Source organism: Ctenopharyngodon idella, chromosome 24, assembly GCF_019924925.1.
Source record: "Ctenopharyngodon idella isolate HZGC_01 chromosome 24, HZGC01, whole genome shotgun sequence".
Lineage (NCBI taxonomy): Eukaryota > Metazoa > Chordata > Actinopteri > Cypriniformes > Xenocyprididae > Ctenopharyngodon > Ctenopharyngodon idella.
This window is the reverse complement of record NC_067243.1, coordinates 7,247,784-7,263,732: the sequence shown is the minus strand read 5'-3', so window position 1 is coordinate 7,263,732 and position 15,949 is coordinate 7,247,784. Positions and strand designations below refer to the sequence as shown.

The 15,949-nt window shown below is 39.7% G+C and overlaps 1 protein-coding gene across 1 annotated transcript; it reads right to left on the bottom strand.

Moving 5' to 3' along the window:
• Nucleotides 1–794: 794 nt before the first annotated feature.
• On the bottom strand, nucleotides 795–15,792 carry LOC127507386 (von Willebrand factor A domain-containing protein 5A-like). Its single transcript, XM_051884458.1, has 22 exons — nucleotides 15,521–15,792; nucleotides 14,971–15,173; nucleotides 14,667–14,889; nucleotides 14,407–14,573; nucleotides 14,218–14,332; nucleotides 14,013–14,146; nucleotides 13,184–13,272; nucleotides 9,567–9,711; nucleotides 9,377–9,456; nucleotides 9,184–9,298; nucleotides 8,939–9,097; nucleotides 8,745–8,848; nucleotides 8,436–8,653; nucleotides 7,087–7,110; nucleotides 6,719–6,775; nucleotides 6,486–6,515; nucleotides 5,697–5,747; nucleotides 5,381–5,402; nucleotides 5,198–5,253; nucleotides 1,636–1,754; nucleotides 1,427–1,550; nucleotides 795–1,340 (listed from the first exon to the last, which is right to left on the bottom strand). The coding sequence occupies exons 1-22, from the start codon at nucleotides 15,558–15,560 to the stop codon at nucleotides 1,261–1,263; spliced, it is 2,355 nt and encodes a 784-aa protein (XP_051740418.1). The 5' UTR covers nucleotides 15,561–15,792; the 3' UTR covers nucleotides 795–1,260.
• Between the last annotated feature and the right edge of the window lie 157 nt (nucleotides 15,793–15,949).

Here is a 15,949-nt window from a genome sequence, read left to right as displayed (position 1 = left end):
AGACGCGTCGCGCTATTTAAATTGAGGAGGTTTGACTCATGAATATTAATTAAGTGCAGAAGCGCCGTAGAGTTCAGTTCATCTTATATATGTATATATATATATGATGAAATATGATATTTCAAACTGTGGGTGCTGTATATCTAAAAAGTAACTATATAGTTACTTTTTAGATATACAGCACCCACAGTTTGAAATATCATATTTCATCATATATATATGATATATATCTAAAAAGTAACTATATATATATATATATATAGTTACTTTTTAGATATACAGCACCCACAGTTTGAAATATCATATTTGATCTTTTAATAGACTACATCTTCAGTCACTATACTATTAAGTGATCAGCTAGGGCAAGGTGGTTTTGGTGTGGTGTACGAGGGGAGATGTCAGGAGGTTGATCTTAGAGTGTTAGTTCACCCAAAAATGATATTTCTGTCATTAAATGCTCACCATCATTCCTTTCCAAACCCGTAAGACCTTCGTTCATCTTCGAAACACAAATTAAGATATTTTTGATGAAATCCGAGAGGTTTCTGAACCACACATAGGCAGCAACGACATTACACTTTTCAAGGCCCAGAAAGGTAGTAAAGACACCGTTAAAACACGTGACTGCAGTGGTTCAACCTTAATGTTATGAAGTGATGAGAATACTTTTTGTGCGGAAAAACAAAAATAACGACTTTATTCAACAATTTATACCACACAATGCCAAACTTTTGAAACCACTGAGGAATGAGGAGAACATGATATCAAATGACACAAAGTTGTATTCCTTTAAATCTGTTTATATAGTAAAACCTTTATTAGATGGTGAGACAGACATGAAGTATTTCTCTTCTCTTTTATTACATGAAAAAGAGTGACAGAGAGTACTTAAATATTTTTGTACTTTAATAGTAGTCTTTGCATTATGTTGCTGCTCTTGTTCAACATTCACATGTTTGTTTTTTAACAATCATTTTTAGCACATAAACATGATTCTGTCGCTGTGTGAAAGTATCCTCAGCGATCGAGGACTCGTTCAACAGCGTTAGTAAATCACTGATGCACAAAAAACTGAGAGAAACAAGAAAAGGTTAATGAATAATCTGATTCAAACAAATGAAACATGATCTAGCTATTGAATTTTCAATATTTTATATAATATGGTGTTGATTTAAGCTAAGAAAGAAGAAAATTAATGAAACACAAACATAAATAGCAACAGTTCTTCTGACGGCACAGGAAGTAGAAACATCGACGTCATCAGATTCCCAGAGTCGCTTTGGTCACCTGACATCCGAGCAGGACATTACCCACACCCACACACTGAGACAGATCGCCCACTGAAACACACACACACTCAAATCATCAGTGTGTGTCAAAGAACTGAAGATATCTGAATGAATGTGTTCTGGAATGGAGATCCCACCTTTCTGAGAGCCGATCCATGACGCTGCCTTCATGGCCACAAACTGCCACTCGACCTGCTGGTCTATTTTACAGCCGTATAACCAGATCAGAGCCAGGAGAGTGGCCCATACTGACCCATCCACCTGCGTACAAACCATCATCCACTGCATTTGTTACTGGACACTGGACACAATCATCGCTGTGTTATTATTTCATCACATCTCTCACCTGTGCTGGTTTCTGATTGGTCAGCTCATCCTCCGTCTTCCCAAACACATCCGCCAGTGTGGCGTCCAGCTCCCAGCAGCCTGACGCCTTCTGGAGAGAAACCAGCTGGAGTAACGGGTCTGCAGTTCAACACATACAGAGAAATACATGTTACATGAGTATTCTTGAAAAATATGTTCAACAAAAATCCTGATAATATTAAAAGTAATTAAAAAAAAAAAAAAATAATAGAATTGAACAAAATAATGAGCAACAAATCACTGATATTTAAATTCACAAATTGTGAACACAATAAGCACTAGGTGGGTGTAACATATGCGGTCTTGTGTTTCCCGTTAATATTCATTCTTACTATTATTGCAATATACAATATGTATGCACATTTTTATGTGTGAAATACCCAAATGACTCAGTATACAACAGAGCACACATGCAATATTGTATCCCACAATGTGATGTTTATTCTACAGGTGCTGGTCATATAATTAGAATATCATCAAAAAGTTCATTTTTTTATTATAAATTATTTTTAAAAATGAAACTTTCATATATTCTAGATTCCCTACATGTAAAGTAAAACATTTCAAAAGTTTTTTTTTTTTTTATTTTGATGATTAGAGCGTACAGCTCATGAAAGTCCAAAATCCAGTATTTCAAAATATTAGAATATTTCCTAAGATCAATCAAAAAATGGATTTGCAAAACAGAAAAGTTCAAGTTCTTTAAAGTATGTTCTTTTGTGCACTCAATACTTGATCGGCAGGACATATTACAGCAAATGACTTGCTCCTAGCACAAATTACTGCATCAGTGAAGTGTGGCATGGAAGTGATCAGCCTGTGGCACTGCTGAGGCACTATTGAGCCTTCAGATCATCTGTATATTGTTGGATCGACTGTTTCTCATCTTTCTCTTGAAAATATCCCATAGATTCAGGTCAGGCATATTGGCTGGCCAATAAAGCACAGTAATATCATGGTCAGCAAACCACTTGGAAGTGGTTTTTGCACTGTGGGCAGGTGCTAAAGTCCTGCTGGAAAAGGAAATCAGCATCTCCATAAAGCTTGTCAGCAGATGGAAGCATAAAGTGCTCCAAAATCTCCTGGAAGATGGCTGCATTGACTTTGCACTTGATAAAACACAATGGACCAACACCAGCAGATGTCACGGCCCCCCCAAATCATTATTGACTTCAGAAACTTCACACTAGACTTCAAGCAGCTTGGATTCTGTGCCTCTCCAGTCTTCCTTCAGACTCTGGGACCATGATTTCAACATGAAATGCAAAATTTACTTTTATCTGAAAAGAGGACTTTCGACCACTGTTCACTGTCCAGTTCTTTTTCTCCTTAGCCCAGGTAAGATGCTTCTGACGTTGTCTTTGGTTCAGAAGTGGCTTGGTAGTCCTTTTCCTGAAGATGTCTGAGTGTGGTGACTCTTGATGCGCTGACTCCGGCTTCATTCTACTCATTGTGAAGCTCTCCCAAGTGTTTGAATCGGCTTTACTTGACAGTATTCTCAAGCTTGCGGTCATCCCTGTTGCTTGTGCACCTTTGCTACCCAATTTCTTCCTTCCAGTCAACTTTGCATTTAATATGCTTTGATACATCACTCTGTAAACAGCCACCCCATTCAGTAATGACCTTCTGTGACTTACTCTCTTTGTGGAGGGTGTCAATGATTGTCTCCTGGACCATTGCCAAGTCAGCAGTCTTCCCCATTAGTGTGGTTTCAAAGAACAAAAGATAACCGGAATTTATACTGTAGGGATGGTCATTTAATGAAACTCAAATGTAAATATTCTAATATTTTGAGATACTGGATTTTGGACTTTCATTAGCTGTACGCTCTAATCAACAAATTTACAAAAAAAAAAAAAACTTTTGAAATGTTTTACTTTACATGTAGGGAATCTAGAATATATGAAAGTTTCATTTTTTAAAATAATTTACAATAAAAAAAATGAACTTTTTCACGATATTCTAATTATATGACCAGCACCTGTATTTCCAGTGTGATGAATGAACTGAAGGTTATTCTTTGACTTTTTAATCATACAACCAAAAGTTGAGACAAATTTGAAAAAAAGCTGCTTTTAGACAAATTTGAAGGGGAAAATAATGTTTTAAAGGTGCAATATGTAATATTTTTGCAGTAAAATATCCAAAAACCACTAGGCCAGTGTTATATATTTTGTTCAACTTGAGTACTTACAATATCCCAAATGTTTCCAACTATTTGTAAATCGTGAGAAAATTGCAATTTTAACCAAGGCTCTGGGACGTGTGAGGAGTCGCCTGTCAATTGCGTCATACCCGCGTTACCCTCGGTTTCCGGTTTTATTTTGTAAAAACCATGGAAACACCAAAGACGCTTTAAAATATCACATGTTTTAATAGACAAGGGAACAACTGTTTGGTTACGTTCATAGACAGAAAACTAGTTATTGTTATATAGCTCAACACGTTTAGTCTTACTGTTATTTTTTGTGAGTACCATGCTTTACCATGCCTCAGAGAAAAACACTATTTTGTCAAGTAGCTAACATAGCATAATCAGATGCAGCTTTATTTTTAGTAACAGTAGGCTAATACAGAATTTTCTCCATCATACAATACGTTTTAAAATTAATTGCATGCCATTTATCAACACAAGCCATACAGTAATATATTCTAAAATCGATCTATCTTACTGCAGTGTGCAACAAGTGTCTCACAGCAGCCGCCGAACAAACGCACAGAGTAACGTTATAACATCATTTTCAACACTCTCAAATGTATCTAATATGATAAACAGAGCTGCGTTAGCTCATACTCATGACCGGAAAAGCGGAAGCGGCGCCGGCGACTGTGTCTTAATAAAAGTCCTGCTGCTCGTGAGGCGTGTGTTGCTCAATCGCTCCAGCGGCCTCGTTCAGCTCCCACAACACTCGGTCCTGCTCTGCTTCATACTACAGTAACGTTAATAATCGCATCTATGAACATGATTTCTTCCTTCTCTTTCTTTCTTCGTCCTATCCCGATTGTTTCCACCGTCCGTTGAGGTGAAGACCACATGTCCCAAGATTCTGCGCTCAAACTTGGCATCATCAAGCTACACCTTTGTTTTGAATAGGCCTCTAGCGACCTCTAGCGGACAAATTTTTTACATATTGCACCTTTAATTTCCAAGATGATAAATAGGCGCCACTCACATTCAACATCTATTGTTTAGCTGTTAGTGTGTGTGATCCTGGTAAACCCTACATAAAGAGGACCAAATGTCCCAGTAATAGGCTACCAGTTTTTATTTTATGTAGTAATTTTTTTATCTTGTGGGGACTTTTTTTTTTTTTTGTTTGTTTGTTTGATTGTTTTGGTCCTCATGAGGAAAACTGCTTATAAATCATAGTGAATTAAATTATTTGAAAATATAAAAATGCATAAGGTTTTCTGTTATGGACAGGTTTAAGGTTAGGGGATAGAATATACAGTTTGTACAGTATAAAAATCATGGAAAGTCCCCATAAAACATGGAAACCCAATGTGTGTGTGTGTGTGTGTGTGTGTGTGTATTAGTTTACCCCTTTGTTTGTCTAGAGAGTTTTCTTGATGAGACGCCACAATAGGATCTGTGCAACTGACAACAACAAACATTAACCATAAGATGACTTTGCATTAGAGTTAAACAGAATTTTAAATAAAACTCAAACATACAAACACACATATCACAAAAACATGTCAATCACTGTGGGTCATTGTCTTACTATATAGTAGCCTCATTTGTTCCTGCACAAATGGAAAAGACAGAAAACAAGAGAATTCATGTCTCTATAGTAAATCTGAAGAAATATACTTCCACAAACAATCAACGTGTTCTCTAAAATGACTATGTTCCTCTTCTTTCGGAATAAAAATTAACAGAAACAGACTGAAAATGAGGCATGAACACATTTATGATCTGAGCAAATGAAACATTTGTTTAGTAATCTGCAAATGATAAATGATGTTGTACATCACAATGTTGAAGCCCTGACAGAAGTTTGTGAAATGGCCTTTGGTGAATGTGTTTGATTCACTTACTTCTACTTAACAATGAACGATCCTTCCTCCTTGACTGGTTAATCCTGGAATCTGTCAAAAAAAAAAAAAAAATTGGCAGCACATTCAGATATAAAGAAATAACAAAAGCGAACAAACGGAAATAATAAATAAGCAAACAAGAAAAGCTCTGAATTTTTTTTCTTGCAGAACCACATAAGGATCTCACCATCTCTAAAGAAAAAAAACACTCAAACGCATATGTAAAGTTATTTAAATGAATGCAACACTAAATATAGCTGCAAGCAGCAATTAAGGGGCCAAACTCATGGCTGAGAGCATCAGACTAACTGCAAAAATGAGCAATTACAAATACATTAAGGCAAAATGACTGAAAAATCAAATGCAGTCACTATAATTTGATTTAATGGTTTCTCAGTTTTAACCAATAGGTGGCACTGTGACCAAATTGATGTGGTGTGGTCAAAGAGAAGTGACAATGACACATGCAAAGTTTGGTGAAGCATTGTATATATACAGCCCCAAGAGTCGTTTTTGCAACATGCCTTTTAAGATTAATTTTTTCTGACACAGTTTAACTTTGAGATCTTGTCATATTTTATTACCATTTTTTTAACTATAGTGAATAAACTGTATTAATGAATGAAATGTTCAAGGTGTCTGAATAAATTTTGGTTTGACTGTATATAATTTTTTTTTAAATGTTCACAAGCAAAACCACATAAACACACACACACACACACACACACACACACAAAACACAGAAACACAAACCCACAAGAGAAGAGTATTCAATATGATTCATCTTACCATTTTTGAACAGGGATTGACGTAGACGCCCTAAAAAAACAATTTCACATCTTGTTAACCGTTATGTGACAGGGAATCATTTAGTGCTCTCGGTTTAGTGCTGTGGTTTGGTGAGGCTTATAAACCATTAATTAAACGTAACAGTTTTTAAAATGAAATGAAAGCAATAATTTCTTCAAACATTGCATACTTCACTCTTTCATAAAACCAATGTTACATTGAAGTGCACTTACCCAGCCGTGAATTAGACCTAGTACGATCAGAGGCCTGTGGCTGAGCAGATCGTGGGCCTACAGGCAGAGAAACCAAAGGTCAGAACAGATTCAGATCTGGAGAAACAGCCAAGAACAGACACATCCAAAAGAACTAACAACAAGAAAAGCTCTGGAATAGGGATGATTGATATGGACATGTTTGTCCCCAAACAATTTTGCTATTATCTTGAGATCAAATCAACACCTCAAATGTATTAACCTGTGAAGTGACAAGAAAAGCATTTGAAATCCTTGCTGTCAGGGAAACACACACATCCATACAGACACAATAAGAGCTTTAAAACACACTGACATGAGAAAAGAAGAGTCTAAGTTATTTATCTTACCAGACAAGAATCCATAAGCCGTCCCTAAAAAACAAATTAATTTCACATCAAAATGAGTTGTACATACCAAATGTAAAAAGTTTAACTGGATTTGAACATTTTCTGAAGAAAATGATATTGGTGTAATGCCATGCAAAAGTCACAAGGCACATACTGGCATCCTGGGACTTTCTGTATACAGTACATAATCTAAAACATTTGTTTTCACATCCTAAAGAGATACTGTAAATCCTCAAGTCATTTATACACACAGTCAGAGCACTAAACATCTGTCGGAATCTGTCGATTCTGGATAAAATGATAATCAAGATTTTTTGTTTGTTTGTTTGTTTCTTTTAAATAGAAATCATGATTCTTCCACGATTCTGAACAGACAGCTAAACAAAATTGTGTATAAATATTTACTAGAAGACAAAATATTAATTGCTGCAGTCTATTTAAAAATATTTAATTAATTAATTTAATAAAATGGGTTAGAATTGGGTTGGACTGAATGGGTTTGAACACATCTTTTGAATTAATCAACGTCAAATACATTTCAACAGTCACTTGTCGCCTCCTAGTGCCGTAACGATGTAATCAATACAACAGTTATTTGAAGCGGCAAGTTTTAAAATGTAATCTGATTGAATCGAGATCGCGATCTGTAGACACTGGTCCGCATTAAAGCATTTCAGTGGGCTTAAACAGATCGCCCTTTACAGCAGATTTAGTTCAAAAACAACTGACCTACATATGATTTTCAGTTACAATAATTAATCCGAAAATTCAACATTAGTAGGCTAACTTACTTTTCGCCATAAGTCGCACACGGGATCCCCCAGTTCTTGGCTAATTTTCAGTCAGACAGTGAAATTCATTCACTGGAGAGTTGCTGTGAGCGGATCATTGAATCAGTGATTTGTTGACTCAACAACAGCTGCAATATGATCAGTCCAATTCGCAAATGAATTGTTGATGTGATTTGTGAACCGATTTATGATTGAAGAGAATCAGTTCGTCACGAATCGTAAGCCGCTTTTGCGTCTCCGAGCATGTGACGATTTCTTAATTTTAAAATAATGAGTAACAATATGTTTTATGAAATGTAGTGGAGTAAAAAGTACGATCTTATGCTTTCGAATGAGGTGAAGTAAAAGTAAAGTTGCTCAAGATAAAAATACTCGAGTAAAGTAGGCTACAGATACTTGAAAAATGTACTTAAGTACAGTAACGAAGTAAAAATACTTCGTTACTGTCCACCACTGCCATTAATTTAACACACGAAATGTAATGTGATAAGAACATTTTTGTAATGGTAATAAAAAAAGACACAGACATCCTCACAAGTTCACGATGAGAGCACTAACCGCATGTCTTCACTCTTCTCTGCAGCAGGGGTCCTTTCATAGTCTGTCTGCTGTCTTTATTAATGGCAATGAAGGCTGTATAAACACTGCTGACTCCTGTCTGAACACTGAGCTTCACTATCCTGCACCTGATGCTCTCCAGCTTTGAACCACCATCCCTTTCCTTCTGCTCCAGAGAACGGATCAGGGTCCGAGCCGCCAGCCGGTGGATGGACAACCTGCAACAACATGGAGGAAATTTGTTGGATTAGAAGAGCAGCTGATATCACTCTAATTCAATGTGTTTCTATGTGTGTTTGTGTGTGTTACCCTGTTTCCTCAGTTGGTTTGAGGCAGAAGTGGAGCTGGTTTGTTACTGGTTGATCTTTAAGACTGTATTTGACTGTCACTGTTCCCTCAGAGCCTCCTGAACTCTGTAAAAGAGGGGAATTTTTATCATCTAAACAAATGAGAAACACTCATCTTTAATTCTCATTAAAGAAACACATGCTACATCATCTCACCTCTCCTTTAAGTTGGGCATAAATGAGTGACCTTTGACCCTGGTAGAGTACATTGATGGGTTCAGACAGTGTGTCAACAGTAATGCCATCTGGAAGGGTCCAATCCACAGAGATATTAACCACAGCGGGCTGCAGCGCAAACCTGAGGGACTGCATCACCTGATATAGTTTGAAGAGAAAGAGAAACCATTGAGACATTTGACTAGGAAACATTTGTGCCTGTGAAATCCAGTGGAGAGCTTTACTTTGGGCTGCATGCGGTCGGTGTCTGTGATGAACTGAGCGTGACCAGATCCCTCCCTGGCCATTCCTGTGATGAGGGCGGTACTTGCACCCTCACCAATCCCGAATGAGAAACACCTGAACACACAATAAACTCTGTTAGTGCAAGTGATGAAAATATGAATGATGGGAAGATCAAACCCAGCAGACCTTTACCTGTGAGAGTCAACATGATGTTTCACCAGGTCCAGCACCTCTTTAGTGTTTCCCACCTCTCCATCAGTGAAGATGAACAGCTGAAATAAAGCAAAATATTTGAGTTTAAAATCTTCAGCTAAGATCTGTCCCATGAACCTCTACTCAAATGCAGTGTGTCGTTCAGGTGCATGTTGAGGTGTTGTTGTACCTGTCTGGGGTGGTCGGGGTAACAGGGCTGACTGTAGATGTGTTTTAGAGGCTCTAAAATTTCTGTGCCTCCCATGTCTGCTTGCATTTCCTTCACTCTCTTCAGAGCCTGATCCATTGTGTCCTGATTGTACTCGACACTCTTACTGCAAAGACAAAGAAAAACATCTCCTAAACTCCTCTGACACATTTCAAAACTGAATATTCCAGGGTAGTGTATCAAGATACAGTATCTCATTATTTTTAAGACAATATCATTTATTTTGCTATACAGTCATTTCATGTTGCAAGCGCATATAAAAATGCAACATTCAAATTTTCCTAAACATGAGACATATTGGATACTGGAATAAATACTTTGAATGTTGCGATCCCATGGGACTTATGATAGCTACCTGAATCGTAACAAAGCACTGTTCGCCAGAGGAGAACTGGCCCCCCGACTAAGCCTGGTTTCTCCCAAGGTTTTTTTCTCACCTGTTGGAGTTTGGGTTCCTTGCCGCTGTCGCCTTTGGCTTGCTTAGTTGGGGACACTTGACATTTGATATTCAACAGTGCTTTGCATCTTCCTGCATTGATACCATTTTCTTTAAGAGCTGCTGTGCAGCCAAAATTATATACCAATTATCACTGTAAAGATGCTTTGACACAATCTGCATTGTAAAAAGCACTATATAAATAAAGGTGACTTGATTTGACTTGACATGCTTAATTTTAAGTGCTTCAAACTAACTCATAATCATACACTGTAGTTTAACACGGCTCGTCCAGTCACAGTCTTTCCTTGTTTAGTTTGTTGCCATAGATGTTAATTTGAATCGGCATTCTGTTCAGCTGTGTGATTAATTACCTTGTTTGACTCTTGTGTTCCTGTGTTTCTGTTCTTAGGGTATGTTTCTTTGTACAGATGACAACTTTATCAAAACTATCTCCGTTTACATGTATCTGCAAAAATGACTAAAAATGACAGTGTCGAATTCACAAGGTAGTCAAAGTAAAAATGCATTTTAAAATAGAATACAAATAGAATAGAAAACAAACACTGAAATATTAGAAAATATTAGGTTGCCACCTTGTGGACAAACTAATTATTGCAAAACAATTAAATGCGCACGTGCAACCTGCGTGTACAAGTATGCAGGGTTACAAAATCGGGCAGTGTACACACGTACTCTTCTGATGACGAAATTTGCATCAGGCATACTGTACAGTGACCCTCGAGTATACTTTGTGCTTTATTTTTACAGTTTGCTGCACTGATTTTCTTCTTGTTATTTTCCTGTAGCGGCTATTAAAATAACTTACTTCTGCATTGAAAAATAAGCTGGATAGACTTACTGTAACACGTATTACGCATGTGCATGCTATTACCGTTTTCACAGATTCACGTTTTTGCAGTTTACACAGAGATGACAACAGTATCGTTTTCAAAAACTTGCACTTTGAAACCCGTTTTCAAAAGCTTGCATTTTCAGGCCACCAAAACAACATTGTCATGTAAATAAAAAGTAAACAAACCAATGACAGCGCGGAATCGCACGAACCAATGGTGAGCGAGCCTGCTCAAGCCTGCCAAAAGGGGCGGGGTATCGGCTATATAAGTAGCCGTCTCACCATGGCAAATTGATTTAATTCGACAGCATGAGGCGTTTCGCGTGTAGCGCGGCAAAGTACGCAGTACTCGTTCCGTATCTAAGGGAACCGAGGTTACGTTAGTAACCGAGTACGTTCCCTTGCGATACTACATGAGTACTGCGTTGTTCATCTTATTAATTATTATTAATTATTAATAAGACAAGACGCAATGGGGACAGTACAATCACGCCGTGCTACGCAGGGGGACGACCGAGCATCGGGGCAGAGCACTTGAAAAAGGGCTTGTGACAGATACTCATAAAACAGGATGGCCCAGACAACAGGGACTGAAACACTGTAGTCATCCTCCCAAGCCCATATACTAGGGCACCAGTGGGGCCTAGGGTGCATATAGAGGGCACAGAACATAGTTACACCCGGACATGGTCAGGGTCGTAATGGAAAACCATAAGCTGGACACAGCAGGGAGGCTCATGCAGAAAGGACCTATGGCTGAAGCACAGGGATATATAGAACCTGACAAATGTGGACGTAAGGCCCAGCCGGCCGCCGCACAGACGTCATCAATGGAAACGTCACAGGACCACGCCCACGAGGAGGCCATACCTCTCGTGGAATGCGCTCTTACACCCAAAGGGCATTGAAGGCCTAAGGAGGAGTAAGCGAGTGCTATAGCGACTATCCATCTGGAAAGCCTGGGCTTTGTGACTGGAAGACCTCGAGGATGGGTCTGAGACCGCCATCCTTTTTTGGGAACGAGGAAGTACCTGCTGTAGTAGCCTGACTCGCTCAGTGCTGGGGGAACAACTTCCTTTTGCCAGCAATGGTGTTCACCTCGGAACGCAGGTCGTGCACGTCCTTGCTTTCCGCAGAGGTCTGGGCCACACCGTTGAATAACGGGGCCCGTTGAGCAAATTGGAGTACATAACTTCATTTTATTATGTTCAGCACTCAAGTTGACACTCCGGTGATGGCCTGCATGGCAAGGGGCTGGATAGGTTCTGGCACTAAGTTACTGTGGTGCACATATGGGGTGGAAGAGGAATTTTGCTCTCTTCCCTTTTTTTTTTTTGTTTGTTTTTTATCTTGTCCGCTACCACAGCGGTTATACACTTGGGCGCTAGAACGGGCCCTTTGCATGCAATAAACACATTTTCCCAGCACCCGGAATTGAACGGGGTGACTGGGAACACATACGAGGCTGTTAGGGTCAGTGAATGCGGCTTGTGGGGCGGGGCCAGCAAGCGAAGCACGCAGTGATTCAGCATTTGAGAACAAACACCAGAGAAATCTGCTTTCTCAGAATTAATTTATTCCATGAGTCTCACCTGAGTCAGGGGAGAACGTCATGTCATATTCAGCTGAACGCTGTCAGCATTGAGCTTGTTCTAACACTCTTGTAGTGAGAGCACATTCCCTCAATGAACGCGGCTTGCGGGGACGGGGCCGGCAAGTGAAGCGCTCAGAGGTTCGGCATTTAATAACAAACACTAGAGAGATATGCTTTTTCAGTGTTAATATATATACCATGAGTCTCACCTGAGTCAGGGGAGAGCATCATGTCATATTCAGCTGAGCACTGTCAGCACTGAGCTCATTTTCCTGCTCTTGTAGGGAGAGCATGCACCCTCAATGAACTTGGCTCGCGGGGACGTGGCTGGCAAACGACACGGTCAGAGATTGGGCATTTTACAACAAACACTAGAGAAATACTCTTTCAGAGTGAATATATACCATGAGCCTCACCTGAGTCAGGGGAGAGCGTCATGTCATATTCAGCTGAGCATTGTCAGTATTTGGCTCATTGTAGCGCTCTCATCGTCAGAGCACACGCCCTCAGGGAACGCGGCTCGCGGGGGTGTGGCCGGCAAACGACACGCTCAGAGACTGGGCATATTACAACAAATGCTGGAGAACTACGCTCTTTTAGAGTGAATATATATTCCAAGAGTCTCACAGTCAGGGGAGAGCGTCATGCCATATTCAGCTGAGCGCTATTAGAATGAAGATCTAGATACTAACGGGAAGAAGGACTCAAAATGAGAGCCAAATCCATAGATATTGAAGTAGCATCCCATGGGCAGACTCTTCAACAGTAACAGCAGAGTGTCCTATAGAGAGACATGGACAGATACTGAAACTCAACATGATTCAATGGACTTTCATCAAGCATAAGTCTTATTGACTATGTTCAGACTGCCAGCAAAAATCCAATTATCCAGATTTTATCCAGATGGGTTTTTGAAAGTCTGAACAGCAAAAAAAAAACAAACAAAAAAAACACATGATATCAGATTTTTTTTTTTTCAAATCTGATTTAAACCACATTTGGAGATGAGATCTGGCTGCTCAAATCAGATTTCAAATTATCTTTTGCGTCACTCTTAATGAAACACATAATGATAACGTCAAAACCGGTGACGGTAATTCCAGAAGTATTCAAACATTCATACATGTATATACCAGTCACCTAAAACACGTAAGTTTTTTTCACGTGACTCAACAGGGTGCATATTTGGAGAGCGAGATGATGCACCTCAGTTTTTCCTGCATCCGTTTTGAAAGCCTCAGTACATATTACATGGATTCACCTACGTCATTACCAGAGCAACCCAAGCAGATAGGTTGTTTGTGTCTGGATGCACAAATCGTATTTGATCACTTGCGGACAGTCTGCCTGTCTGATCTGATTTGAGAAAAAAAAATTTTTGCCTGCAGTCTGAACATAGCCTTTGTACACAAGTCTTTGGTACACTTTTCACAATACAATCAATTTCCAATACATATTCAAAACCCATTTTAAATCCATATTCTGACCTAAACAAATTCTGTTTTGAATCTTAAATGTTACCTTTGCACTTTCTATCCGTGTGTCATCCATACTGCCTGATCTGTCAATCACAAAAATGAACTCTCCTTGAATCATTTCTTCTGGGAACTCTGGATACAAACTTATCATGACCACTGGGTGCCTCATCAGAGAGCCTGAAATAGAGAGAGAGTCAGTGACACCTTGATCACTCAATCCCATAATCCCAGTGAGCTGCAGGTCATACCTGATGGGGCAGTGTTCACTCCTGCCTCCACTATAGCAGAGGGCTGATGGGTATCCTGATAGTACACAAACAGCTCAACGTCCTTATCAAACATGTGACCAGGACTCAGATTCACCTACACACATAAAAACACATGCATAAAACTGCTGTGCTCACACATCCAGATAAACACATGAAGACACACAGTACCGTCGCCTGAGTGTGATCAGAGTGGAGGAACACTAGAGGATCCAGAGTGCAGCTGGACTCTAGTTTGGAGATGGGCTTTGGAGAGCTCACATGGACACTGAGAGTCAGCGTGTAGGGAACAGATCCACATCCTGATGAAATCTCTGAGACTATACCAGCAGCTGAACCTGACACACACACACACACACACACACACAGAGAGTGTGTTAGAATCAGCTTCTCTCCACTAATAAAGTGTGTGTCAGCAGCTGCTGTAGTACCTGCTGGTGTGTATCGGGGGTTGAGTACAGCCGGCAGACAGAAGCGCAGCGAGTGGTCGGCCTGCACAGCGAGCTCGGTGACGTAGATGATGGTGACGGCAGCGTTCTGACCCGGCGACAGACACCCGACACTCAGTCTGAACACATCAGGACTCTCTTCGCTCTCTTCCAACAGAAACGCCTGCTGACCCGAACTCACAGCATCATCATAACGATCCCTCGCCTGCAAGACACAATTTTGTTACATGGTGCACGGAAAAAATATATGCAAATAAGCTTCCAGCAGATTTATATTTGAACTCACGGTTTCTCTTTCTTGCACCTCTGCCACAATCTCCTTCTCTCCGATCTTGGCACTGAAGTGGCAGACAGCAGCATCAGCAGGCAGAGGGAAGACGAACAAGACCTCCAGGGGGCGCTCTTCCTCATTCACATACTGCAGAGTGGAGGAGACTGTGGCTACATGATCCTGAACCCGAACCTCCACTGAGATGCTCTTCAGAGGCACTGAGTCACACAAACCAACACAACAACAACACAAATCACAAATAAACTTCAATTACAGCATAAAAACATATTCAACAATTTCAAATACTGCTCTTTGACAGATAGAGGATGTAATAGACTTCATAATCATCATCAGTAATGAAAGAGGAGAACGGAGCATGTGACAACATGCCCCATTTGACCGTTGAAAACTACCTTTCTTATCCCCTGAGAGAAAAATACTAAATTCGGTTAAATACTGAGATAGTATATTGAGATTAAACCCTCGCGGCAAACTTCCCTGAATGAAAAAATCTCAGCTCTAAATTAAATTAAGAAACCGACAGCAGTAAACAAATAATTCATACCTGGCTCGTTTTTCTCAGTCACAAGACCGCAGTTCACCATTCTCACGCTCCGTTAGACGGAATGAATCGAAAAGTCTAAAACGAAAGTGAAACTAAAACACAGAAGCGCTACTGCCTTTAAATCAGCTTTAAATCTTCACACACCGACTTAATCAGTAATTCCTTGTTTTTGAACATTTCAAATGGCAAATATATAGGAAAGGGGAAGGGGTGGGATCTTATTTTTCCAGTCTGTGGATCGGATGATTTCCCGAAGTCGCTGAATCCCCGCGGCGGTGTTAATCACAAGTCCAAGAATAGAGGATACTGGAATCATGCCTCATGAACATTAACTGGGCTGTGCTCAGAAGCGACGTGCACGCTTAAACTGAAGCGAAGGTTTGATTCAAGAATATTATAAAGAGAGCTTTTCAAAACGTTTTAGTTGGA

Bases quoted from the DNA above. Each gene is read 5' to 3' on its own strand.
- LOC127507386 (XM_051884458.1), bottom strand. From the start codon at position 15,560: ATGGTGAACTGCGGTCTTGTGACTGAGAAAAACGAGCCAG. The intron at 14,333-14,406 runs GTACTGTGTGTC...TTATGTGTGTAG, and splicing joins CTGATCACACTCAGGCGACG to GTGAATCTGAGTCCTGGTCA. The intron at 9,457-9,566 runs GTACAACAACAC...GCTTTATTTCAG, and splicing joins ACCCCGACCACCCCAGACAG to CTGTTCATCTTCACTGATGG.